At 40.1% G+C, this 26,933-nt stretch overlaps 1 protein-coding gene and 1 long non-coding RNA gene across 3 annotated transcripts; one reads left to right on the top strand and one right to left on the bottom strand.

Moving 5' to 3' along the window:
- The first annotated feature begins 18 nt into the window (after window positions 1-18).
- Window positions 19-26,386, top strand: LOC113884250. Its single transcript, XR_003508833.1, has 7 exons — window positions 19-541; window positions 2,937-3,190; window positions 10,545-10,636; window positions 17,254-17,349; window positions 23,038-23,246; window positions 23,333-23,386; window positions 26,036-26,386. It is a non-coding gene; the product is annotated as an uncharacterized LOC113884250 (long non-coding RNA).
- Window positions 12,830-26,933, bottom strand: LOC113884248 (glutathione S-transferase omega-1-like). 2 transcript variants are annotated; one of them, XM_027528601.1, is made up of 6 exons: window positions 26,715-26,933; window positions 26,393-26,501; window positions 22,594-22,816; window positions 19,803-19,901; window positions 14,496-14,602; window positions 12,830-13,771 (listed from the first exon to the last, which is right to left on the bottom strand). In XM_027528601.1, the coding sequence occupies exons 1-6, from the start codon at window positions 26,746-26,748 to the stop codon at window positions 13,618-13,620; spliced, it is 726 nt and encodes a 241-aa protein (XP_027384402.1). In that variant the 5' UTR covers window positions 26,749-26,933; the 3' UTR covers window positions 12,830-13,617. The 2 variants fall into 2 exon arrangements, with proteins under 2 accessions (XP_027384402.1, XP_027384403.1); XM_027528602.1 differs by having other exon boundaries at window positions 26,734-26,928.

Raw genomic sequence — 26,933 nt, forward strand, 5'->3', positions numbered from 1 at the left:
TTTGGGGATGGACAGGGAGGCCTGGCGTGCTGTAGTCCATGGGGTCGCAAAGAGTCGGACCCAACTAAGCGACTGAAATGAACTGAACTGTTCCATTTATTTGGGAAGGGAGAGGCATGGTGTGTTTTTATTTTTTATTAGCTCTATTACTGGAGCAGCAGACTGTGGTAATTAATAAACACATCCATCTTGGAGCCTTCCTGCCTGAGTTTGATTATGATTCCATGCCTGTCTTAGTTTGCTGGGGCTGCCATTATCAAAATACCCCAAACTGAGTGACTTAAACACCAGAAATTTATTCTCATAATTCTGGAGGCTAGATGTCCCAGATCAAGGTGTGAGCAGGGTTGGTTGTCTGGTGGAACACAATTCAACTGCTTCTTGAGTCTGTCTCCCAGCCTTTCATCCTCAGTATGGCTTTTTAAAAACCTCTTTTCTATTCCTAGAATAGATTGGTTTATTGAGTACTTCCCTCTACAGTTCCAACTGACTAGCAGAATGCACAGGAGAAACTCAATCAACATTTCTCAACGGAATGAAGGTAAGAATTTGGCAAGACAGGAAGGAGAGCCCTAAAGAAGGGAAGAGGGGAGGATTGGAGGAGAGGGAAGAAAGAAGGGAAGAGAGGGCAAGTAACGGTCTGAGAGGGAAGGTCAGAAGTAAGGCAAATTGCTAACCTGTCTTATCAGTTACTTCCAGAAGCTGTCCTTGAAATAGCCGAGGGTACACCACAAAGTGTACATTAATTGAAAGTTTTGCATATCAGACTTGGCTTTAAAGTCTTTTAAATTAGCTTTGTAATTTGTAAATTACTCAGCTTTGTAATCTTGGGGAAATTGTCTTATCCTCCCTTTCTTTTTCTGTAAAACGGGGCTAATTGGGGATTTGAATAGTGAATGAAATTATGCCTGCACCGGCGCTTGGACGGTCAGCACTCAACGTTAAAGTCGACTGTCGTTATCTACTAACGTAACTATTTGCCCTAGCCTGGGCCACTGCACAACCCACTGGAGGCCCGCCCCCCTCCTTCACTCGCCGCTCTCCCGTTGGTTGAGACAGCTCAGCGCTGCCACCAATCGGCTTGGTTCGAGGGGGAGCAGCCGAGAGGGCGGAACCAATGGGCGCAGGGGGCATGGGAACCTAAACAGTGAAGGCTTCCCGTCTGCAAGCTGGGGGCAGTCCCGGGCCTCAGAGTAACAGTTAGACTCACGGCCCCTGGCCGGGGTGAGAGACACCGGGCCCTTGGGGCAAGGCTTGGAGAGAGGCCTACAGCGTTACGTCTTTGAAGTGCGGCATCCCCGGCCTCGCTGCTCACAGTTTGGTCTTGAGAAAATTCTTCTCTCAGACTACATCCTCTCCCTTCCCTCCACCTCTTCCCGGTCAACCCCCAATGCCTTCCTGCACACTTCCTTTCTCTGTAACTTTTCTCCCGCCCCTCCCCGCTCCCATCCCCAGCGCGTCCAGTTATTCAGTGTTATTCACTTTAATAACAGCTCTTTCCCGCCTTTGGTGATTTTCCCCGTACTTAGGGCCATCAGTCCCTTCTGTCTCCTATCCACTGACTCTGGATTTGTTTGCACTTACAGTGCATGTGAAAAACATAAAACGCTGCACAGGTGTAAGTTGGCATTGCTTTCCTTCCACATTCTAGAGTGTTACTTGTATTCCAAACAGCATCCACCACGGGTCCTGATTGTACTATTCCCTTGAAGTTTATCTCCAAACCAGTGTCCTTCTCTTGTCCTCTCCACCATCTTTAAGCTTATCTTTAACATTTAAATAGAGGTAGACTCCCCCCTCCTCTCAGACTCTCATTTCTCTAGCTTACACTCATCACGAACTCCTTACTTTAAAATATATTCCCTTTGTGTTCTCACCTTTTTCATCCATGTCCTATGATTATTCCTTTTACTTTCTGCATTTATCTCTAAGTTTTAAATCTAAAATATGGCTACACACGCTCCTTTTTTGTAAAGAAGCAAAATTTCCTACTGGGCTTACAACCATAAAGCAGGCTGTCGTATTCGAAGTTGCTTTTTAAAGTTTATTTTTAAAATTAAAACTAATTTTAAAGGTAAGACCCAGAATGCACCCTGTTTTCTTTGAGAATTAAGCTCTTTTCTCTGTCGTTTTCACATTTTCTTTTCCATGTATACAGGACTTCAGAAATCCTTCCAAAATTTTCTTAGGTTTGAACAGAGATTGTGCTTCACTGGAAAAGCTCTCTGAAGAAGGCTTTTGAGACCTAGAGAATTTTCAGTCTGCATTTAAGTTTCTATAGTGCCTGGACTGTAACTGTCCAGTTCAGAACACACAGCAACCTCGTGTGTTCTTTTATCTGAGAGATTGTTTTGGGCAGAAATGGGGTGAAAAGGGAATAGATGAGTTTCAAAGATGTTAATGATCTATTGCTTGTGTTAGGTAGTTAGACTAGGGGAAAGGAGTTCAAAATGGCGGTGGCTAAAATACGAGGAAGGGAAAAACCTGTGAAAATAGAACAAAGGAAGGTCGGAGGACCGGAGTGAAGACCTCAGGTAGAACAAACAGCACTCCTGGCTAAGCCCAATTTGCGTAAGGCAGGCCCAGGGGGAGGAAAAAACATATCAAAGGAGGAGCCAAAGCACTTTCTCTGTCTCTCCCCAGCGTGGGTGTGCTGTTTATCTTGGTATGCCCTCACGTTTTGAGGATGGATTCTCCTGCTAACTTCTAAATAAAACAGAGCTGTAACACTGATTTGTCTAAGAGCTATAACACGGTCTGTGCAAGACCCGAGAGCTGTGACGCACCAAGGGCTTTAATGTCCATCACTCCAAATCTTTGTGACGAGACAGAACCGAGGAGCATACACTCGCCTGACACTTGCATTATTTAAAAAAAAAAAAAAATGAAAAGTATTTAAAATGTATTTTATTGATGGCGATTGTATCTTTTCCTAGGGAGGTGCAAGTATTCCCCAAGAAGAATGTTCATTTTGTCAAGAACAGCACCATTTGCCACCCTTGTGGGAATTTCATAGTACTTATTAGTATTGAAATCAAGAAAAAGACTGTACTCCAGTGTATGAATGGAACTGTGGGCATCCTGGCAACTAGTGTTCCTTATGAAGTTGTGGTTTTTCTGACCAGCAGCTCTGTTCCCTCATCTACATATACAACTTCCTCTGAAATGACCAGAAAGATCAAATTAAAAGGTATCTTGCAAAACTCTTCCTTTACCATGACCAAAGGATTGTATTAAAGATGTGACCAAATCTAGTTCTTATAAATGTAGGGTTTGGGGGTTTTTTTGACTGGTTGGGTTTTTTTTTTTTTTTGTAATAAGCATTTTTAAGGACCAAATCAGGCTGATCACATAGGATTTAATTAAGTAGGCTAGAGCCTTGCTACTCAAAGTGTGGTCTGCTTACAGTCAACATTGCATCACCTAGGATGGCTGAAACTCTGCTCCCATCACAGACCTATGCATCAGAATCTGCATTTTAACAATATTTCCCCGGTTAATTCATATGCACTTTAAACTTGAGAAGCACTGGACTAGAACACTACTAGAGCACTAACTGCTGTTTTAAAACCCTTTTTTAGAACAGTTTTTTTTTTTTCCCTTTTGTTAGGTAGGTAGAATAGGGAAAAGGAGTCCAAAATGGCGGTGGCTAAAAGACAAGGAAGGTCCGAGGACCAGAGAGAAGACTTCAGGCAGAACAAACAGAACAAACAGCACTCCTGGCTAAGCCCAATTTGCATAGGGCAGGCCCAGGTGGAGGAAAAAAAACATATAAAAGGAGGAGCCAAAGCGCTTTCTCTCGGTCTCTCTCTCTCTCTCTCTCTCTCTCTCTCTCTCTCTCTCGCGTGCGCGCACTCTCTCTCTTTCTCTCTCTCTCTTTCTCCTTCCCCATGCACTCCTCCACTCTCTTCTCTTCGAGTCTTGGATTCTCCTGCTATCTTATAAATAAAATGGAGCTGTAACACTGATTTGCCTAAGAGCTGTAACACGGTTTGTCCAAGACCCGAGAGCTGTGATGTGCCGAGGGCTTTAATGTCCGTTGCTCCAAATCTTTGTTGTGATGAGACAAAGAACCGAGGAACATACACTTGCGTGACACTTTCCTGATGATTTATTGAAAATCTGGCTGAAGAGATGTGTATAACTTCTAAAGATAAGTCTCTGAGCCTCAATTTCCTTTTCTATGATAAAGATAATGGTATCTACTGTCAAGACTGTGCTGAAAAAATTGAAATTATATATAACATATAACCTTATATGTTATGTATAATTAACATATATGTTAACACATAAATTACATGTATAATATGTCACTTATGTAATACGTCAATCACTGTTGTTGTTGTTCAGTCACTCAGTTGTGCAGAGGGAAGGAAGAGACTTTGATCAGAAAGCCAACTGACAGAGAAGATGGCAGGCTAGAGCCTCACAATAACCATCTTATTGGGGTCTGGATGCCAGACTCTTTTATAGATCAGAGAGAAAGAAGCAATGAGGAACTAAAGTCAAAAGGCAGAATAGAGAGGGTGATGCAGTGGGGAAGTAAAGTTGAAAGGGTGTTCAGTCTTGCAAAACATCTCCAAGGGAATGGCCTGCCTTTGGAAGGGGTGTGTTAATCTCTCCTTTCACAGGTGGGTAGGGACAAAGTTTCTCTCCATGTGCTGAACAAAGGCACTTTAGTTTACAGTCAAGCAGAGGAGCAGGGTCCTCCAGGCACACCACTAAGTATGATAATAATAATAAAAGCAATGAAAAAGCAAGTCAGAGAGACAGTTTCCAACATGGAGTCAGAATTGGCTTCCTCCCTGTAGCAATACAAGGTATGTCTACAGGCATACCTTGTTTTATTGTTTGCAAATATTGCATTTTTTATTTTTTTGTGGCAACCCTGCACTGAGCAAATCTGTTGGCATCGTTTGCTCAATTCGTGATTCTGTCCCATTTGGTAATTCTTATAATATTTCAAACTTTTTATTATTATATTTGTTATGGTGATGAGTGATATTTGATGTTACCATTGTATTCATTTTTGGAGGCAATGAACTATACTCATATAAGAGGGAAAACTTAATCTCTAAATTTTTTGTATGTTCTGACTGTTCCATCAAACAACCATTATCCTGTCTCTCTTTCTTCATGTCTCCCTATTCCTTGGGACCCAACAATGTTGAAATTAGGCCCATTAATAACATGACAGTGGCCTCTAAGTGTTCAAGTCAAAGGAAGAGTTGCATATCTCTCACTTTAAATCAAAAGCTAGAAGTAATTAAGCTTAGTGAGGAAGGCATGTCAAAAGCTGAGACAGACTGGAAGCTAGGCCTCTTATACCAAATAGTTAGGCAGGAATCAACGCAAAAGAAAAATTCTTGAAAGAAATTCAAAGTGTTACTCCAGTGAACACACAAATGATACGAAAGTGAAAAGGTCTGGTTGCTGATATAAGTAAGTAAGTGCAGTCGCTCAGTCGTGTCCAACTCTTTGCGACCCCAGGAGTCTGCCAGGCTCCTCCATCCATGGGATTCTCCAGGCAAGAATACTTGAGTGGGTTGCCATTTCCTTCTCCAGCGGAACTTCCTGACCCAAGGATCAAACCAGGATCTCCCACTTTGCAGGCAGACTCTTTACCATCTGAGCCACCAGGGAAGCCTACATTGCTAATATAGAGAAACTTTATATTTCTTCTGGATAGAAGATCAGACCAGCCTTAACATTCCCTTAAGCCAAAACCCGATACAGAGCAAGTCCCTAACTGTCTTTAATTCTATGAAGGCTGAGAGAGGTGAATAAGTTGCAAAAGAGAAGTTTGAAGCTACCAGAGGTTGGCTCAAGAGGTTCAAAGAAAGATGCTATCTCCCTACCATAAAAGTACAAGGTGAAGCAAGAAGTGCTGATGTAGAAGCTTCAGCAAGTTATCCATAAGATCTAACTAAGTGGCTACACTAAAAAGATTTTCAGTGTAAACAAAACAGCCTTATATTGGAAGAAGACATCATCTAGGACTTTCCTAGCTAGATAGGAAAAGTCAATTCCTGGCTTCAAAGCTTCAAAGGACAGACTGACTCTCTTGTTAGAGGCTAATGCAGCTCGTGACTTGAAGTTGAAGCCAGTGCTCATTTAACATTCTGAAAGTTCAGGGGCCTTTATAATTATAATAAATCTCCACCTGTGCTCTATACATGTAACGACGTAGCCTGGATGACAACACATCTGTTGACAGCATAGTTTACTATTTTAAGCTCACTATTGAAACCTACTGCTCAGAAAAGAAGATTCCTTTCAAAATACTGCTCATTGACAATGCACCTGGTCACCCAAGAGCTCTGATGGAGATGTACAATGGGATTGATGCTGTTTTCATGTCCTAACACAACATCCTTTCTGCAGCCCATAGATCAAAGAGTAATTTCAACTTTAAAGTCTTATAATTTAGGACGTGTATGTTGTGAGACAATAGCTGCCATAAGTAGTGACTCTTCTACTGCTGCTGCTGCTGCTAAGTTGCTTCAGTCGTGTCCGACTCTGTGCGACCCCATAGACAGCAGCCCACCAGGCTCCCCCGTCCCTGGGATTCTCCAGGCAAGAACACTGGAGTGGGTTGCCGTTTCCTTCTCCAACGCATAAAAGTGAAAAGTGAAAGTGAAGTCTCTCAGTCATGTCCGACTCTAAGCGACCCCATGGACTGCAGCCTACCAGGCTCTTCCGTCCATGAGATTTTCCAGGCAAGAGTACTGGAGTGGGGTGCCATTGCCTTCTCCGGAGACTCTTCTACTAGATCTGGGTAAAGTAGATTGGAAATCTCTGGAAAGGGTTCACTGCTGTAGATGCCATTAAGAACATTCATGACTCACTGGAAGAGGTCAAAATATCAGTATTAACAGGGGTTTGGGAGAAGTTGGTTCTAACTTTGATGGATGACTTTGAGGGGTTCCAGATTTAGTGGAGAAAGTTACAGTACACGTAGTGGAAATAGCAAGAGAACTAAAACTAGAAGTTTAGCCTGAAGATGTGACTGAATTGCTGCAATCTCATGATAAAACTTGAATGGATGCAGAGTTGTTTTTTTATTGCTAAGCATAGGAAGTGCTTTCTTGAGAAGGAAACTACTCCTGGCAAGAACGCTATGACGATTGTTGAAATGGTAACAAAAGGTTTAGAACGTTATATGAGCTTAGTTGACAAAGCAGTGACAGGGTTTAAAAGGATTGACTCCAGTTTTGAAAGAGGTTTTATTGTTGCTAAATGCTGACAAACAGAATTGCATGCTATAGAGAAATCATTCATGAATGGGTGAGTAAATCAAGCAGACTTCATTGTGGTCCTATTTTAATAAATTGCCACAGCCACCCCAAGCGTTAGCAGTCACCAACCCCAGTCAACAGCCATGAACAAGAAGGCAAGACCCTCCATCAGCAAAAAGCTTATGACTCTAAAGGCTCAGCTGATGGTTATTATTTTTAGAGATAAAGTATTTTTTTAATTACGTTGTATAAATGATTTCTTTAAACATATTATTACACATTTAATAAACTATATTATAGTGTAGACATAACTTTTATATGTATTGGGAAACCAAAAAATTTGTGTGATTTACTTTATAGGAATATTTACTTTATTCCTGTGGTCTGGAGCCAAACCTATAATATCTCTGAGATATGCTTCTATATGGACTGTATCTACTCTTCATCTTTAAAATACTCCCAGTTTGGTTACTTGGTATAGTCTTATCAAAGGAATTGATAGTTAATTCAAACTAGTAGCCAACATTCATGTTGAATCATTAAACTCTAAAGGAATCCATAATAAAATTAGGATTAAATCATCAAGGATATACAGTGTTACTACTGTTATTTAATATCAACTTGGAAGTTCTAGTCAATGCAACAAAATATGAACATATAAAACTTATAGCTAGGAGAAAAGAGATAATGGATAATACAATAATCTTCTAGGACTGATAAAAGAATGCTCAGTAAGATGCTGGTTTCAAAATAAATATCCTTGCAATTAGAAGATTTAAATATTTAGGAGTGACTCTAATGAAGAAAATTACAAGAATCACTGACATAATATTTAGACATATAGAGACATACTCCTGCATGGCAAGTCTGGTTATCATACATGTAGTTCTGATATTCTTTACAGAAAGAAATTCATAGTTTTATCAAATGTTTTAGAGACCAGGAGTACATAAATGAATGATTTCAAGGTTCATCTAGAAGAACAGAAAGTAGAGAATGGGGATAATTTGAAAGAGAATATGACAAGGTAGAGGGCCCTCCTTAGCATTATGGTGCTGTCATCATATAGGGTGTGGGATTGGTTCAGGAGTCAATCAGTGAAAGAATTGAAGAGTGAGGACAGGCTCTGGAATACATGAAGCTAAGTATATGAAGAAGACACTCCCAGAATGATACCCATACACAGTAGATGATATGAATTATTAAACAATGGTGTTAAGAAAAATATTAGAACAAAAGTATCAAGTTAAGTCTTTATGTTAGACTGTGTATCAAAACATAAATCAAACAAAAGCAAGAGAGAATATAAACAACAAACCTATTGAAAAATAGATGAAACTGTGGTAGAAAATTGAAATAATTTAAGGTTGAAGAAGGACTTTTTGCACAAAGGAAAAAAGTGGAAATAGAAAGATTGAGATATTTCATTATATACAAATTTTACTCCTATGAATATTGAAAATACCATGAAAAGTTAAAAGGCAAATAATACACTGAAGAAAGTATTTGGGACAAATATGGCAAAATATTTTCAGACCATTTATGAAATAAGAAAAAAGATATCTCATTAGAACAATGGATAAGGAACTCACCTAAACCACAAAACTACTAATGACCAAAAACATAAAAAATGTTTCATTTGAATATTCATTTTATAAAGTGTCATTTAAACAAAGGTGAGGTTTTTCTACTTATCAAAGTCACAATTCTTTTAAAGCTCATATTTGCTAGCACAGACTGCAGTGAAACTGGGAGCGCTCTTTTCCTAATGGTGGGTATATGAATTCATACAAGCTTCCCGATAAGTAAATATCTACTCTATATCCACTTCAAGAACTATTCAGTTTAAAGGAAATAATCAGAAATAGGGCCACACATTTGTGTGCAAACGAATTAAAAGCACTGTCATAATAGCAGAAGATTGGAAGCAACCTAAATTTCCAGTAATCTGTGAATGGTTAAATAAGTTAAAGATCCCATAAAGAGGTACTATGCGAATGTTAAAATTCGTATTTTTGAAAAATTATTAATGATAAAATGCTCAAAGTAAACAAGCAAAAAAAAAAACTCAATAGAAGTCATGGAATATATGATCCAAGTTCCATTTCTAAAATGAATTATTATGTAGGTTATTTATTTAATCCATGATTATTATAGCTATAAAAAGCAAAGTTATATTAACAAAAAAATGTATTTTTATAAGTAAAAACACAAGAAAACACCAAAAACAAATTTATCAAATTTTGTAGTATAATTAAGGAGTGTTTGTTTTTCTTCTCTGGATGGCTAGTGTGTGTGTGTGTTTTCTTCAAAAGTCTTGTGTTTTGTAAAATAAATGTAAAGAAAATATAAAATTAATAATCTTCAATTATGGGAGGAAGTGTCTGTCTAGCAAGGATAGAAAATTATTCCATTAAAGCCCCTGTCCAACAAGAAATTATATTTATTTTTGCACTGGATCCTCAGAAAATATAAGCTGTTTTTATTGATCAGACTATGCTAAATAAACCCAATAAATGATAAAGTTTAGTGGAATAGTAAGTTCAGTTAAAGTGAAAAGTGTAAAAATGCAGAGAACAGGGCCATTAAAAATATGCAGAATGAGCAATAGAGAATTGAATGTAAAGAAGACAGACATAGGAGAAGGCAAAAGTTGTGTCTATGGAACCACAGTGAAGAACAGCAGCTAAAGGAGGGGAAACTAAAGCCTCACACACAAGGAAGCGGAAGCAGACACCTCCCTGCATTAGCATCCTCACTGTGTAGATTTTAAACACATTGTTGCTAAGACTTTAAAGTCAAGTTTCATTTGTTCAACTGTAGGTACAAATGAGAAAATAACTTTTTATAGTTGTTCTAAGGACTGGAAGATATTAAGCTAAGGGCCAGATATGGCCTAAGGGACAGAGACATGCAATTAAGCTAGAATTATTGCAACTGCCCAGTGTATTTCAAGTTGTTTGAATAACTTCTCTAATTACCATGTTTCATATATTTATGGAATATTTTATGGTTCTTGGGCCATTTCAAGGCACACAGGGACATACATAGTGCAGTGTGCTTAATTCAGCACTGAAGTCATGAGACAGTGACCTCATGGCCTTAGTTCACTCAAAAATCTTTTAAACAGAGATCTTAACTTTGCTCATAGCTTTCTGTTAATAGTGTAAGAAACCAGCCTAGACATTGCACGAGGCAAATATATTTGAATTATGTGAAAATTATTAAATAAAAGAAATTAAACTATAAGGCTATAGTTAACCTGAACATAATGATTAAATCCTTGCACTGTATTTTATATTATAGGCAATGTTCTCCTGGACTCTACTTTCCTTCAGTTACTGTGGCACCTACCTGCCTAGTTACTCCTCCCTTCCAGAATTTGAACTGGCCCTCTGGTAAGTTGCAGCCTCCTGCAGAATTCCTTTCATTGGGTCACATTTTAATTTATCTTTCTGGATTTTATCAAAGCACGTCTACATGAGAAATTGGAACAAGGAAAAATGGAAGGAATAAAAGTCCTAATCATAAGGCTTAATATAATCAGTACTTTCAGGCAGCAAATTGGCAGGGCAAAAGCTAACAGATTAATTACTGTCTTTCTCATCAGTGTGTTATAATATTTCCTTTGTCAAGTAAAGAATACATGAATAAGTACATAAAGTTTCATCTTTTCCTAAAAGGGTACCTATGAATTATTTTCATTATTTCCACTAATGCTGAAATTAAGATGGTCTTCATATTAGAGCCCAGTTTGAAGTAACTGTTTTTAGGGACATTAAAACAATTAAATGTTCAGAGACTGGAACATTATACTGCATTTCCCAGCTGTATAGGAAATACTTGTGAATAAGACACACATCTGGTCTTTGCTGGATCACTTCATGTGGTCACCTTCAAAGATGCATTCACTGTTCTATCCATAATATAAACTCCTTTGGGGGGAAATTTGTCTTATTGAGGGGAAATACTTAATATTCTCAATCCAAGAATGATTGTGAATACTTACATACCAGCATTTTTCATGGAAATATGTAACAATCTTGATTCATAGAATAATATTTAGTTTATGCAGAATTTCTTTACTGTTTGTGCAGAAAAATTTTACTATTTACTGGTGGTCTAGTTGTTAAGGCTCCATGTTCCCACTGTAGTGGACACAGGTTTGATCCCTGTTTCGCAACTATGATCCCTCAATCGGCCAAAAAAAAACCCACAACAACTTTCAGTTCAGTTCAGTTCAGTTGCTCAGTCATGTCCGACTCTTTGCGACCTGGTGAATCGCAGCATGCCAGGCCTCCCTGTCCATCACCAACTCCTGGAGTTTACTCAAACTCATGTCCATCGAGTCGGTGATGCCATCCAACCATCTCATCCTCTGTCATCCCCTTCTCCTTCTGCCCCCAATCCCTCCCAGCATCAGAGTCTTTTCCAATGAGTCAACTCTTCACATGAGGTGGCCAAAGTACTGGAGTTTCAGCTTTAGCATCATTCCTTCCAAAGAACACCCAGGACTGATCTCCTTTAGAATGGACTGGTTGGATCTCCTTGCAGTCCAAGGGACTCTCAAGAGTCTTCTCCAACACCACAGTTCAAAAGCATCAATTCTTCAGTGCTCAGCTTTCTTCACAGTCCAGCTCTCACATCCATACATTACCACTGGAAAAATCATAGCCTTGACTAGATGGACCTTTGTTGGCAAAGTAATGTCCCTGCTTTTGAATATGCTATCTAGGTTGGTCATATCTTTCCTTCCAAGGAGTAAGTGTCTTTTAATTTCATGGCTGCAATCACCATCTACAGTGATTTTGGAGCCCCCAAAAATAAAGTCTGACACTGTTTCCACTGTTTCCCCATCTATTTGCCATGAAGTGATGGGACAAGATGCCATGATCTTTGTTTTCTGAATGTTGAGCTTTAAGCCAACTTTTTCACTCTCCTCTTTCACTTTCATCAAGAGGTTCTTCAGTTCCTCTTCATTTTCTGCCATAAGGGTAGTGTCATCTGCATATCTGAGGTTATTGGTATTTCTCCCGGCAATCTTGATTCCAGCTTGTGCTTCTTCCAGCCCTTTACTGAGATATAATTGATGTATAATTCACTGTATGTATGTATATATATATGTGTGTGTATATATATATATATAAACAACTTTATATGTATATAAACAACTTGATAACTTTTGACTTACCCATAAAAGCATCACTATAATTGGGATAATGAATATATCCATCATCTCCAGAAGTTTTTCTGTGCTCCTTCAGGTCCTTCCTTATTGGCTCTCACCACACATACCCGTACACCACTGAAGCCCTGCCCCTCACTCCCAGGGAATCACTGATGTGCTTATTCACATTCTGGGTTAGTTTGCATTTTCAAGAATTACACATACATTATATACTCTTTCTTTGGGGTCTGGCTTCTTCCATGCAGCACAATTATTTTCTAATTCTCCCATGCTGCTGTGTTTTAGTTGTTGATTCCTTTCTATTCCATGGTATGGATATATATCACAGTTTATTTACCCACTCACCTTTTGATGGCTGTATTAGTTTGCTAGGGTTGCCATTAACAAAGTACCACAAACTGAGTGGCTTAAACACAGAAATTTATTGTCTCAGTTCTGGAGGCCAGAAGTCTGAGATCAAGTGTCAGCAGGATTGATTCCTGCTGAGCTACGATGGAGAATCTGTTCCTGATTGTGAATAACTGTCCTTGTGTTCACATGGTGTTCTCCTTCTGTGTGTATCTGTCTCTTAATTTCCCTTTTTATAAGGATACTAATCATACTGGAGTAGGTCCACATTAAATTACTTCATTTCATTTCATAAAGACCCTACTTCCAAATACAGTCACATTCTGAGATACTGAGAGTGAGGACATCAACCTACAAATTTTGAGGGACAAAATTCAATTCCTAGCAATACTTAAAGGATGAGCTTTGTGATGAGGCAAAGGAAGAGGATTCCAAGCAGAGGAAAGGCATATGCAGAAGCCATGAGGTCAGAAAAATTTGAAGATCTAATTAAGCAATCATAATGATGTGAACAAGAGATCAGCTATGAGAGGCAAGCACAGGAACAGTCTGAGGCCAGCTCATGATCAGCCCTAAGAATAAGTGCACTGCAGTTTATCCTCCAGTCTATCAGCATGGACTGTGATAGCCCTTAGAGTCATTTGAGCATTCTGAGACAGGAAATATGTTTATATTTCTGCAGGAGGGTCTTAAGGAAAGCCCACAGTATAGCCAAATTTGATGTCAAATCAGAGAAGGTGATCCAATAAGACATGAGAACACTTGGTAAAATAAAAGCATGGTATTATTCATGTTAGTGAAGCAAAGTATCAGCTATGTCTTCATTGCTGACTCTTGTCTCCATCAGAGACCATAGTCACAGGCCTCGGGGCTGTTCTGTAAGTAGAGGTTGAAGAAACCTTGAAGGGTCTTCACATCGGTGGGGAGGGATGATACTATGGGATCATTCTTCATGGATGCCATCCAGAGCTTTAGATTTGGAGTGTGGTCTACACACCTGCAGGATTTGGAAAGAATGGAGGGATGAATAAGGCTAAGTAGGAAGGCATTGCAAATGCTCCTGTAACTTGCCAGTTTCATATTGTTTTCCTCTAATCTTTTCAAGTAGTCCTTTAGAAATATTTCTTTAAGATATGCATAACCATAAAATAAGAGATTTGGAAGATATTGTAGAGGTCCTTGTTTTGTGGAAGAGGAATCTAAAACTAGAGTGAAGTGAATTGCTCAGTTAACCTAAGAACTTGTCCAAACTAAGAGACTGATATTTTTTTTAAATGAGAAATTGTGACTAATGGTAACTGTAAGCTCTAGGAAGTAGGAGTAAGCTAAGGTGGCTGCTAAACTTCAAAACATGGAGTTTGGATAACAGTGAGGGACTCTTGCTGGTAAATGGGAGGTGGCATTAGTCACACAATCCTGCCTGACGTCATTATGAAAATGTATATCCTTATGGATTTTTAACCAAGAGGGAAGGAGTAAATCATTTTTCAAATATTTTACTACCTGTCACAGAACTCCCCACCCTTGCCCACCCCCAGAGATGGGAGAAAATTGTGAGTATAGGTATAGGACATGCCCTGGAAAGTCAAAGTATCCTTCTGTTGGCTGCTCCCATTAATCTACTTGATGAGATACATTAATTTTGTCCATAAAAAGGTTAGTGTATACAATTCCAGTTATCATTATCTTAAATTATGCAAAAAAATATTCAAATGTCTTACTCATTTAACTCCAAGGCTTCTAGCCATTCAAACCAGGGCCAGATGAGGTAATCAATCATAGAAAGAGAACTGCCACCAAAGAAGGTTGTCTTCTTATTAGTCAGAACCTGAACATTAAACAGCATAAGAATACTTCTTATTTCTGCATCTGGTAAGGCAAGTCAAGTAAGTGACAGTAGCAACTTTTGCCCTGACATAGTCAAGTTGGGGTTTGTCTGATTAGTTTAAGCTTTAGAATCTCTTGGTTTGGGATAACGCAAAACAGTCTATTTTACTGGAAAGGGGAAAAAAGTAAAACAAGCCACAGAATACAAGATCTTTGCAATACACATACCCAACAAAGGACTGGTATTCAGAATATAGAAAGAACTCCTGGGAATCAATAAGAAAGAGGCAAACAATTCATCAGAAAATTGGGCAAGACTTGAATTTCACAAATGAGAAGTTCCAAATGGCCAATAATCATTTGAAAAAGTGCTCAGCTACATGAGTCATTCAGGAAATGCAAATTAAAATGAAAATGTCATACCACTTCACATCCATCAGAATGGCTAAAAGGAATAAGATGAAGTTAGTAACTCTGTAGACCCACTGCTGACAGGAGTATAAATTGGTTTAGCCTTTTTTTTTTTTTAACATTGTCTCCTAAAGCGGAGTGCATGCATACTCTATAACCCAGTAATTCTACTTTTTGAAAATGTGAACATATAGTCACTAAACCATAGGTATAAGAATGTTCATCACAGCACTATTTTATAACCCCAAATTGGAAATGTTTACTGTCCATTAGGACTAAAATGAATAAATTGTGCAGTAGTCATACATTGCCTGGAGAATCCCAGGGACAGAGGAGGCCGTCTATGGGGTTGCACAGAGTCGGACACGACTGAAGCGACTTAGCAGCAGCAGCAGCAGCAGCAGCATACATTGGAACACTATACAAAGTATAGGAATGAACTAACTACACGCAATATAGATGAACTTCAGAAACTTGATATTATATGAAAGACGTCAGACCCCAAAGAGTGAATATTATGATTCCATTTGTATGAAGTACAAAAATCATTCAAAACTAATATTCTCTTTCTTGATACGGGTGCCAGTTTCATGGTTGTGTTTACTTTGTAAATTCATCAAGCTATACTCTTACGCTTTGGGTAAATCTCTGCATATAATACTTCAGTAGAAAAGTTTACTTAAAATATATTGGAAATAACTAGATTAATTATTAAACAGATGCCAAGTAAAATTCTTTGAAAACAAAGCACAAAAGTGTATGCCTGAAATTTAAGAAGGTGAATTGGTATTATGGTTTTACAAAGAAAAGAACTGAGATTATTGTCTAGCTAATTAACACCAAACCATTTTGCCATTTACAAGATATCCATAGTTTTTTTTCAGGGCCCTTATAATATTCTGCATTGTAAACAGGTTGTTTATACCTACCTGAGTATGTTTTTGGTCTACCACCAAATTAACCGTCTGCATAGTATGAACTGCCTCTCACTTTCTACCTCCCATACTGTTCAGCAGAGTACCTTGAATTATTAGGTACTTAGAATGCTACAATGAATCAATATTGTTTGGGACTGTCCTTAAAACTGTAGTGACTGGTAATTGTATTGTGCATAATAAAGTAAGTATAGTTTCAGTCAGAAGGAAATAACCTCTCAGCAGCCTGAAACATGGAAATGTATTAGTCCTTAACTGGGAGTCTATAAGCACAGATGGGAAGAAACTTATATGCCTCCCAACTAACCCCAAATTTAGCAGGAAGTGTATGGATTTTCTACTGCTCAAAGGGTCAGCACCCTCAGCCTCCACACTGTTCAGGGCCAACTATAGTTGTACACAGAGATTTTTTGAAATCAGGAAACATGATCATCTTCATGTCCATATATACGAAAACTTAGATGAAATGGACAATTTTCAGTAAAAATAGAAATTACCAAAATTGATTTAAGAAAAAATACAACACCCCCCCAAATTAATCACCATTAAAAATTGAACTCTACCCACATAAAAGACACCAGACTCAAATATTTTACAGAAATAGCCAAAAGATATCAAATGGTTTCAGAGCTTAGACATCCAGAGAAAGTAACAACTCATTTTATGAGGTGAGAATATCCTTGATATATAAAAGCAAATAAAGATACTATTAGAACAAAGTAATCTATTATATAAACAAATACGCAAATATTCTTTAAATATTAACTAATTTTAGAATATATATGAAAACCATTTAAAACAATTAGGTTTTATCCCAGTAATACTAGCATAGTTCAACACCAGAAAAATCTGTTAGTTATACTATACTCTTCAGTTTAAAGGGAAAAATTTTTTATGAACATTTGAAAAAATGTAATAGGAACAGACAAAGCATTCAATAAAATCGAACACTCATTCATGGCTTAAAAAAAAAAAAAAAAAAACAGCAAACTTCAAGACTCAGTTGGTAAAGAATCTGCCTGCAGTGCAGGAGACCCAGGTTTGATCCCTGGGTTGGGAAGATTCCCTGGAGAAGGAAATGGCAACCCACTCGAGTAGTCTTGCCTGGAGAATCCCATGGACAGAGGAGCCTGGCAGGCTACAGTCCATGGGGTCGCAAGAGTTGGACACAACTTAGTGACTAAAGAGAGAGAGAGTAATAGAACTTTCTTAATGGAAAAAAAAAAAAAAAAAAAAACGGTTTCTGAAATAATCTACAGCAAAATTCATACTTACTGATAAAAGCCTGCATTTCCATATGAAACAGGAACTGTGTCTTCCCTCAGTAAAAACCTAACGCTCAGTGTGAATGGAAGAGGAATTCTCGTGTAAAGGTCCAAATGGCAGTTCTTCTGCAAAGCAGGTAAACCATATCTGGGTTTCCCCAAGTGTCTGTCTAATTCATGGCATCTCTTTGTGGTGGGGAATGTTTATTATATAATAATAAGTAGAAAAAAGAACATGAATGATTTATGCTCTGATTATGGTTAGGATCTGATAGAGTGCCTGATGAACTATGGAATGAGGTTCGTGACATTGTACAGGAGACAGGGATCAAGACCATCCCCATGAAAAAGAAATGCAAAAAAGCAAAATGGCTGTCTGGGGAGGCCTTACAAATAGCTGTGAAAAGAAAAGAGGCGAAAAGCAAAGGAGAAAAGGAAAGATATAAGCATCTGAATGCAGAGTTCCAAAGAATAGCAAGAAGAGATAAGAAAGCCTTCTTCAGCAATCAATGTAAAGAAATAGAGGAAAACAACAGAACGGGAAAGACTAGAGATCTCTTCAAGAAAACTAGAGATACCAGGGAACATTTCATGCAAAGATGGGCTCGATGAAGGACAGAAATGGTATGGACCTAACAGAAGCAGAAGATATTAAGAAGAGATGGCAAGAATACACAGAAGAACTATACAAAAAAGATCTTCATGACCCAGATAATCACGATGCTGTGATCACTGACCTAGAGCCAGACATCCTGGAATGTGAAGTCAAGTTGGCCTTAGAAAGCATCACTACGAACAAAGCTAGTGGAGGTGATGGAATTCCAGTTGAGCTATTCCAAATCCTGAAAGATGATGCTGTGAAAGTGCTGCACTCAATATGCCAGCAAATTTGGAAAACTCAGCAGTGGCCACGGACTGGAAAAGGTCAGTTTTCATTCCAATCCCAAAGAAAGGCAATGCCAAAGAATGCTCAAACTACCGCACAATTGCACTCATCTCACACGCTAGTAAAGTAATGCTCAAAATTCTCCAAGCCAGGCTTCAGCAATATGTGAACCGTGAACTTCCTGATGTTCAAGCTGGTTTTAGAAAAGGCAGAGGAACCAGAGATCAAATTGCCAACATCCGCTGGATCATGGAAAAGGCAAGAAAGTTCCAGAAAAACATCTATTTCTGCTTTATTGACTATGCCAAAGCCTTTGACTGTGTGGATCACAATAAACTGTGGAAATTCTGAAAGAGATAGGAATACCAGACCACCTGACCTGCCTCTTGAGAAATTTGTATGCAGGTCAGGAAGCAACAGTTAGAATTGGACATGGAACAACAGACTGGTTCCAAATAGGAAAAGGAGTACGTCAAGGCTGTATATTGTCACCCTGTTTATTTAACTTATATGTAGAGTACATCATGAGAAATGCTGGACTGGAAGAAACACAAGCTGGAATCAAGATTGCCGGGAGAAGTATCAATAACCTCAGATATGCAGATGACACCACCCTTATGGCAGAAAGTGAAGAGGAACTAAAAAGCCTCTTGATGAAAGTGAAAGTGGAGAGTGAAAAAGTTGGCTTAAAGCTCAACATTCAGAAAACGAAGATCATGGCAACCGGTCCCATCACTTCATGGGAAATAGATGGGGAAACAGTGGAAACAGTGTCAGACTTTATTTTTCTGGGCTCCAAAATCACTGCAGATGGCGATTGTAGCCATGAAATTAAAAGACACTTACTCCTTGGAAGGAAAGTTATGACCAAACTAGACAGCATATTAAAAAGCAGAGACATTACTTTGCCAAGAAAGGTCCATCTAGTCAAGGCTATGGTTTTTCCAGTGGTCATGTATGGATATGAGAGTTGGACTACAAAGAAAGCTGAGCACTGAAGAATTGATGCTTTTGAACTGTGGTGTTGGAGAAGACTCTTGAGAGTCCCTTGGACTGCAGGGAGATCCAACCAGTCCATTCTGAAGGAGATCAGCCCTGGGATTTCTTTGGAAGGAATGATGCTAAAGCTGAAACTCCAGTACTTCAGCCACCTCATGTGAAGAGCTGACTCATTGGAAAAGACCTGATGCTGGGAGGGATTGGGGGCAGGAGGAGAAGGGGATGACAGAGGACGAGATGGCTGGATGGCATCACTGACTTGATGGACACGAGTCTCAGTGAACTCCGGGAGTTGGTGATGGACAGGGAAGCCTGGCGTGCTGCAATTCATGGGGTTGCAAAGAGTCAGACACAACTGAGCGACTGATCTGATCTGAATGTTTAAAAATATACATAGAACAAGCATAGAAAAATTAAAACAGGTGACAAATTGTGGAAATGTGGGTGACATTTTTCCTTGATATTTTAATGTCAGTGCAATAAAATGTTCTAAAAGCAAGTCCATGACAAAACATTTTTAGGTGTTGTCATTTATATCCTAAACACAGCAGCTTATAGCTATCTGTTGTAAACTAAAATTTCCTTTTTGGTGTTATTGCTAATTACCTTAAAGTGATTTTGGAGATGGGAATATTAAAAAAAAAGAATAGAAGAAAAAATGGATACCATGTATTACTCCCATAAAATCAAGAAGGGGTTGATTACCTCCTCCAGCTTGCTGAATTCTTTATGCAGTTCTTCTTTTAGGCCAGAGCAATCTTCCTTATTTTGCTTTCTAAGAAAGCTTACCATCAAAGATGGTACCTAGACAGAGAAAAATTTCTTAGTTTATCAGTGTGAAGCTAACGATATCAGCCCCTTCATATAAAAGCACCACAGAACCCTTATAGTCCCAGAGTCAGGGTGTTCTGGAAACTTTAGTTTCTGTACTCACAGAGGTCAGGTACTGATCTTAAAAACAGTTTTGTGGGCTAAGATGCTGTAAGAGTCAAGATTTTATAAGGAACTATTAGGAGAAGCCATCTTGTTGAGTTTGAGTCAAACATATCTTGAAAGGACACTGATAGAATTGTTGCTCATTGAATTGTTGAGAGGCGGAACAAACAGGTCTGGAACTGAACTGGACCATTCCAAAATCATGGTGGAAACGGACCTGATGGGAAGCATTCTTTGCCACCAGTGAATTGAGCACTCAGTGCTACAGTTTGTGCCCCTGCCAGATGCTGGACTATAAGGTTAGTGATGCCAGGCTGGAATTGAATCTTGCAATCACCCCAGCTCCTGAAAGCCAGGAGCTCTGCTATCAGCCACTCTCATCAGCAGAACCGGTGCCCCAGCCCATGCCTACTTCTCCACATGTCTCATTTCTGAACTGAACCCTAGCATGTGTGCATGTGAGAGGAAGAGCGTAGATCCCAGGCCTTGGCACGAGCTGCAAAGAGAGCTGGGAAGGAGATTTTCCTGATCTCTACCTTGGGACAAGCATGAGAAGACAGCTCAAAGTGGCTGACAACCTGAAGACTTGACAGGTGTAGCAGCAGATGCTTTAATGCTTGTGGTGGAGGTGTTTGTGTTTTAATGCTCAGTCTTTGGTATTGTCTCACTGCAAGAGACAGAAATCCACTTGTCCCAGTGTAAGTAAACAGGCCCTTGTAAAAGTACAGGAGAATGTCCAGAAAGCCTATCCATGTTGGTACAGCTTGCCTTCATTGGAACTGAAGGTTTGCAGGCAGCCTTTCCTTCCACATTTCCATCTGGGTCTGGATGGTCTTTCATCTCTGCTTCTCCTTGAATGTCTGCTTCATATTATTTGCCAAATGTCAGTTCCCTTTGCAATGTTCTTAACCTCTGCTTTGCTAAAAATTCTTTTTGTGTGTGTCTTTGGTTTGTTAGGTCTCCAGTGATATAAACGTACAGCTCCAAAATCTCAACACCTTTATTGTCTTAGTTTGTGTCTCATTCCCAAGTTCTCAGGAAAATAATTATTGGTCTGGGGTACGGCTGGGGGCGTTTCTGGCTTCCTGAGCTGTGGTCAGGAGGATGGGGTCATGCGGTACTTAAGCCCACCTCTTCTCTGAGTGTGAGCAGGGAAGAAACGGTGGGCGTCTCCAGCTGTTAGCGCCTTTTCTTTCTAGACAGTACAAGGAATCTCAGTATTATGATTCTTTAATTCTCCAATATCTTTCTTGTAAACACCATATCCCCTGTCTATCATCTTCGACAGTGGAAATCTCTAGCATTCTTTCACTGTCATTCTGCTAAGCCAGCCAACTCCCTCTTCCTTCCCCACTGGTTTTTCCCTTTTCAGTGTTTCCTTAGACAATATGTTCTCCCTACAAGTCTCACTTTGTAGATTTTTTTTTCACCATTTCTTTCCCTAGAGACAAGATGTTTCCTATTATGCTGACATATATCCTGATGAACTAACAGAATTATACAGACATTATATAGATATAACCTGATGCGGCTATTCACATTGTCTGCTCTTGGTCATTTCTTTTTTGATACTAACTGTTTGAACTAATCTAACTGTTTGAATTAATACTGATGCTAGTTCAAACACAGGAAGTTCTCTACAGGAATGCCATTACTCAGCCCATAAGGAGCTGTTGCCAACACGCAGGAGATGCCCACAGATAAACACTGTGGCTAGAAGAACAAGAGCCAACACTGAGTATTCACCATGTATTGGACTTCAGGTGTTTTATATTAACCGATTTTTTTCAGTGGCACAGGAACCCTTATTATACTCATTTTATACATGAGCTGAGGTACAGAGGTAAATAATAAATAACTTGCTTAGAGTCACACAGCTAAGGAGTGGCAGGGCTGGTGACAAGCCTAGGCAGTGAGCCAGCAGTAATGGAAACACGGCTCTCATCCTCAGAAGCTCACAGCCCTGGTACAACACACAGGCATACAACTTACGTACAAGTCAGCAGTCCCCACAGACGGAAGTTAGCACATGTGGGAACACAGAGCTGGGTACTAACAAGCTTCTGGAAGACAGCAGTCTCCAGACAGGTACAGTGGTTCCTTAGTGTTTGCTGGGGGTAGCACGGTTGGGGTGGAAGTGGGGGTTGGGTTCCAGGACACCCTGCCCCCAGATAGGAAAATCTGAATGCTCAACCCCCTTATATAAATCGGCATAGTATAGTCAGCCCTCAGCCTCTATGATTCCACTCATACAGGAGTGCAGACTGCACAAAAGAGAACCTGAGACAACCAGGCAAAGTGAGAAGGGGGAAGAGTCTTCTAGAAAGACTAGAGCAGAAGGTAGCAAGTCTGGGAAAAACTTCAGCATGACAAGAATATAAAGTGTTAGGAAAGTAAAAAGGATTCAGATCATGAAAGGGCGCGCGGGACATGTCAGAGCCGGCAAGACCATAATCCTGTTTCTTTCCCTTCCAAATCACTGAACCTAGAGTGATAGCACTGATTCAGCTTTAAAAACAAAGACATTTTCAATAGGAGCTGAAATTGCTTAAACACGCACCTTAGAAAAGGACTCAAAGACCATCTTTTGGCAAGCTTTCTCATAGGGGTCGCCTGGCAACAGCTTCTTCCCTGGATATGCTTCATCCAGGTACTCACAAGTGATGGCAGATTCATAGATCAACTGACCCAGACTGGTTTCCAGAACCGGCACTAGGCCTAAGGGATTCTTCTTGAAAAACCACTCAGGCTTATTTTTCAGGTTGATGTTGATGACTTCATGCCTGAAAAACACATAAAAGACAGTGAAGACAGTAACATTTTTCTTGTATTCCTGAATAAAATGTCAACGGTCTCATCACCCACTTAGCTGATCAGACCCCAAAATTTGGAGTCAGTGTGGCCTTGATTCCTTCCCCCTGCCCCCTCTTCCTCAAATCGCATGGATCAGCAAGACCTGTCAGCTAGACCTTCAAATCACAGTCTGGCTTCATCTGCTTCTCAGCTTTAACACTGCCACCTCGTCCAAGACATCATCTGCCACCTGGACCTCTACGGTAGTCCCACTGGCCCGTCTGCTTCCACTATGGCCTCCCTACAGTCAGTCACTCTATCATGCCTGTGTACTCAGCTGCTAAGTCGTGTCAGAATCTTTGCAACCCCAAGGCCATGGACTGTAGCCCACCAGGCTCCACTGTCTATGGGATTTCCCAGGTAAGAATACTGGAGTGGGTTACCTTTTCCTTCTCCAGGGGATCTTCCAGACACAGGGACTGAACCAGTATCTCCTACATTGGCAGGTGAATTCTTTACCACTGAGCCACCTGAGAAGTCCCCACTCTCCATATACAAAGGTAAGTTGAATGAGGCCACCCTCCTGCTTATTTACAATTGCTCCTCACTGCAATGCGGATAAACTCTGAACCCCTTTTTATGCCATGTGATCTGGCCCTAGGTTACCTGTCACATCTGTTTCCTATGACTTTTGCTTTGGTCATTATGATCTGACCACACTGGCCTTTTTTATATCTCTTGAATTACTTTCTTCATTGAACTTAAGATATGCATCTGAAATTACTTTGCTAACTTAATTACATATTTGTTATGTCACCTCCTTAGAATGTAAGCTCCATGAAAGCAGTGATCTGCTTGTGTGTCTTGGTCATATTCATAAACAAACATGTAAATGAGCAAAGTTTTAAATAGATTCAAATGGTATGAAGATATATAAACATTTTTAGATAGGTACTCAACACACATTGGTTGAATAAATAAGTGGAAATTCTTCAAGATTGTCAATTAGATATTCCATTTGGGACTAAAAATATCTGAGCTAACTAATTGAGTTTGTTCAGGTCTCACTACATGAGAATCAACATGGTATTAATAAAATTCAGTTTCTTTTGCTAATCCGAATAGAAAGTTCATCAATTTTTACAAGAATATTAAGGAATCCAAAAAATTCATCCACAAAATAAGCTTTCAGATTAAATTTCCATGCATTGATTTTTTTTTAAATGGCATATGAGTAAATTACACTAAATAAACCCATAAAGAAGAAACAGGTGAAGTCCGAACTATATTGATTGTTTTTAGATCTGATTTCTGTCCTGCCTGAAAGATTTAGGGGAAACAAGAGGAAGGGAAGGTTCATATAATTGTTAAAGTCAGGTCTCAGGTCCATATCATTGTCAAAGCTGGAAAAGTGTTAATAGAACCAATTAGTTACTCAGAAATAATACACCCCAACGTCTTTTGTTCCTTTATCCCCATCCACCTGAGTAGCTACAAAATCATTTAGCTTGAGGATTAAATACACAATCCTACCCTCTCTCCCACAGAAAGAAAGGAATAGCCAGAACGAACAGTGGCGTTTGTGTGTATGTATTAAAGGGTTTGTCTGCTGACAGATTACTGTACACTCATATACAAGCCACTGCAAGAATAATGAGGCTCTCTGCCAAGGAATTATCAAGATTTCTGAAATTTCATACTATGAAAAGAAAAGGTAAATTCTGGGTTTTTGTAATAAACAAGGTTCTCAGAACACATGCATTTTGGTAATCTGGCACGATGAGCCAACAGGGTAACATACCTGCTGCAGCAAGTTGGAAGATGTGCCTTTCAGAGAAAACGAGGCTTTAGTAGATTCTATAATGATCCAACCAGTCAATCCTAAAGGAAATCAGTCCTAAATATTCATTGGAAGGATTGATGGTGAAGCTGAAACTCCAGTACTTTGGCCACCTGATGTGAAGAACTGACTCGTTGGAAAAGACCCTGATACTGGGAAAGACTGAAGGCAGGAGAAGGGGACGACAGTGGATGAGATGGTTGGATGGCATCACTGATGCCACGGACATGAGTTTGAGTAGGCTCTGGGCGTTGGTGATGGATAGGGAAGCCTAGCACGCTGCAGTCCATGGGGTCGCAAAGTTGGACACAACCGAGCGACTGGACTGAACTGCTAATGCTGTACAGTCAGTGTGCATGCATGCTAAGTCGCTTCAGTCATGTCTGACTCTTTGCAAGCCTAAGGACTGTAGCCCACCAGGCTTCTCTGTCCATAGGGATTCTCCAGGCAAGAATATGGAGTGGGTTGCCGTGCCCTCCTCCAGAGGATCTTCCTGACTAAGGGATCGAATCTGCATCTCTTAAGTTTCCTACATTGGCAGGCAGTTTCTTTATCACTAATGCCACCTGAGAAGCCCCATAGTAAAGTCAGCTACCTCTCTAATCAAAGTCCCCTGGGACTAAAAACTAATCCATGAACATAGTAGACCTCTGTTGTCTGCACTGCCCAGCAGCTGTTACCACCCTTCACCCCTTATCACACATTTTTATAGTAAATCAATCCCGTTTCCCTTTGGAAAACTGTGCCAGTAAGATAGGGTTGTTTTCAACTTAGAAGTCCAGAGGGGCACTCACCCAGGACTTGGTGCCCTCAAATCCAGCTGTGTCTTAATGCTGAATTTTTCTTTTTAAAAAATTAATTTAATTTTTGGTTGCTCTGAGTCTTTGTTGCTGTGCAAAGGCTTTCTCTAGTTGTGGAGAGTGGGAGTTACACTCTAGTTTTGGAGTTACACTCTAGATTCTTCAATTGTATGAGCACAAGATATGTCTTTTTTCAATCCAACTGAATTGGATATCTGTTAATTGCAATAAGAGATTCTAATACAATAAATATTATGATATTTAGATAAGACAATGTTTTGATAAGTGTTACTAAATGTTGAATATTTTGCTATGTGTTCAGAATCAGTTTCACCCAGAATATGATGGAAATCTTACTGCAGTGATGACTAATTGATAAATAATGTGTTTTTTTTACCCTTTGGAATATATCTTACCTTTTTTAGGGAAAAGGAATTGCCTGCTTAATTCTCCCCCTAGAAGACTAAAAGTAGTTTATACATTCTAAGCATATAGATAGAAAATTTCTTTGGAATGGAAACTATCTCTTAAAACTTCCACACCACATATATCTAATGTTTGTTCAACAGATTCCAAAGGTCACTCTAAGGGAGAAGGTTCCAGTGGCTCTTCAGTGTCAGAGAAAAGCCAATGACTTGCAGATTTCTTGTGGAAAACGCCTATGTCAATAACCTTGCTGTGTGGCTTCCCCAAAGCATGAATTTTTAGGCATAGACACTTTATTTGCTTCAACCAATAACCCAAACTATAGAAATATGCACAGTACAATTAACTCAGTACTCTACCCAGAGTCAAGGCCGGGACTCTGGACTGGGATATAGGGCAATATAGCAAGACTCAGGGATCTGCCAGAGCTCAAATAGCTGGCCTTCCTCAGCAGCTGGTTCATGGCCAAATCGGGGAGCAGCCCCCTCCATGGTCCTCACCGGATTCCCTTGGCCCTCAGGACCAGGAGCGTCCTCTTGGCGTAAGGACAGAACCTCATGCTGTAGACACGGATCAGGCCCTCGGGGACGGGCCCTGGGGGCGCGCTTCCTGCGGGGAGAACCGGACGCAGTTACAACCCAGAGAGTGGCAGGGACCCCCAGCCTCCAGCTGTTCCCCGGACCCAGCGGTGGAGAGGTCCCGCGCGCTGCGGCCCCGGCCTCTTTCCCCGGGCGGGTGCCTTCCCAGGAGGTTCAGCCGCACGCCGACCCGCGGCCGAGGGTCGCCCAGATCCCCGCTGCAGATCGCGGAGGGCAGCCTCACCCTTCCCCAGGCTTCTGACCGTTCCGCCGGACATTGCAGCGCAGCACAGGCCGAGCTCCCAATGGAGTTTAAAGTTCAACCAGGAAGTCGGTCGCGCCTCCCCTATTTTTCTCAGAAGTGCCAGGCTGGGGCAGCCGTCAGCCCGCCCTGGGCTGTGTGCGCAGGGACCCGCGCTGCCCGGGCGCTGAAAGGAAATCTGAGCGCAGAGGCCCCTGGGCG

The sequence above is a fragment of the Bos indicus x Bos taurus genome, chromosome 26 (genome assembly GCF_003369695.1).
Source record: "Bos indicus x Bos taurus breed Angus x Brahman F1 hybrid chromosome 26, Bos_hybrid_MaternalHap_v2.0, whole genome shotgun sequence".
NCBI classification, from domain to species: Eukaryota; Metazoa; Chordata; class Mammalia; order Artiodactyla; family Bovidae; genus Bos; species Bos indicus x Bos taurus.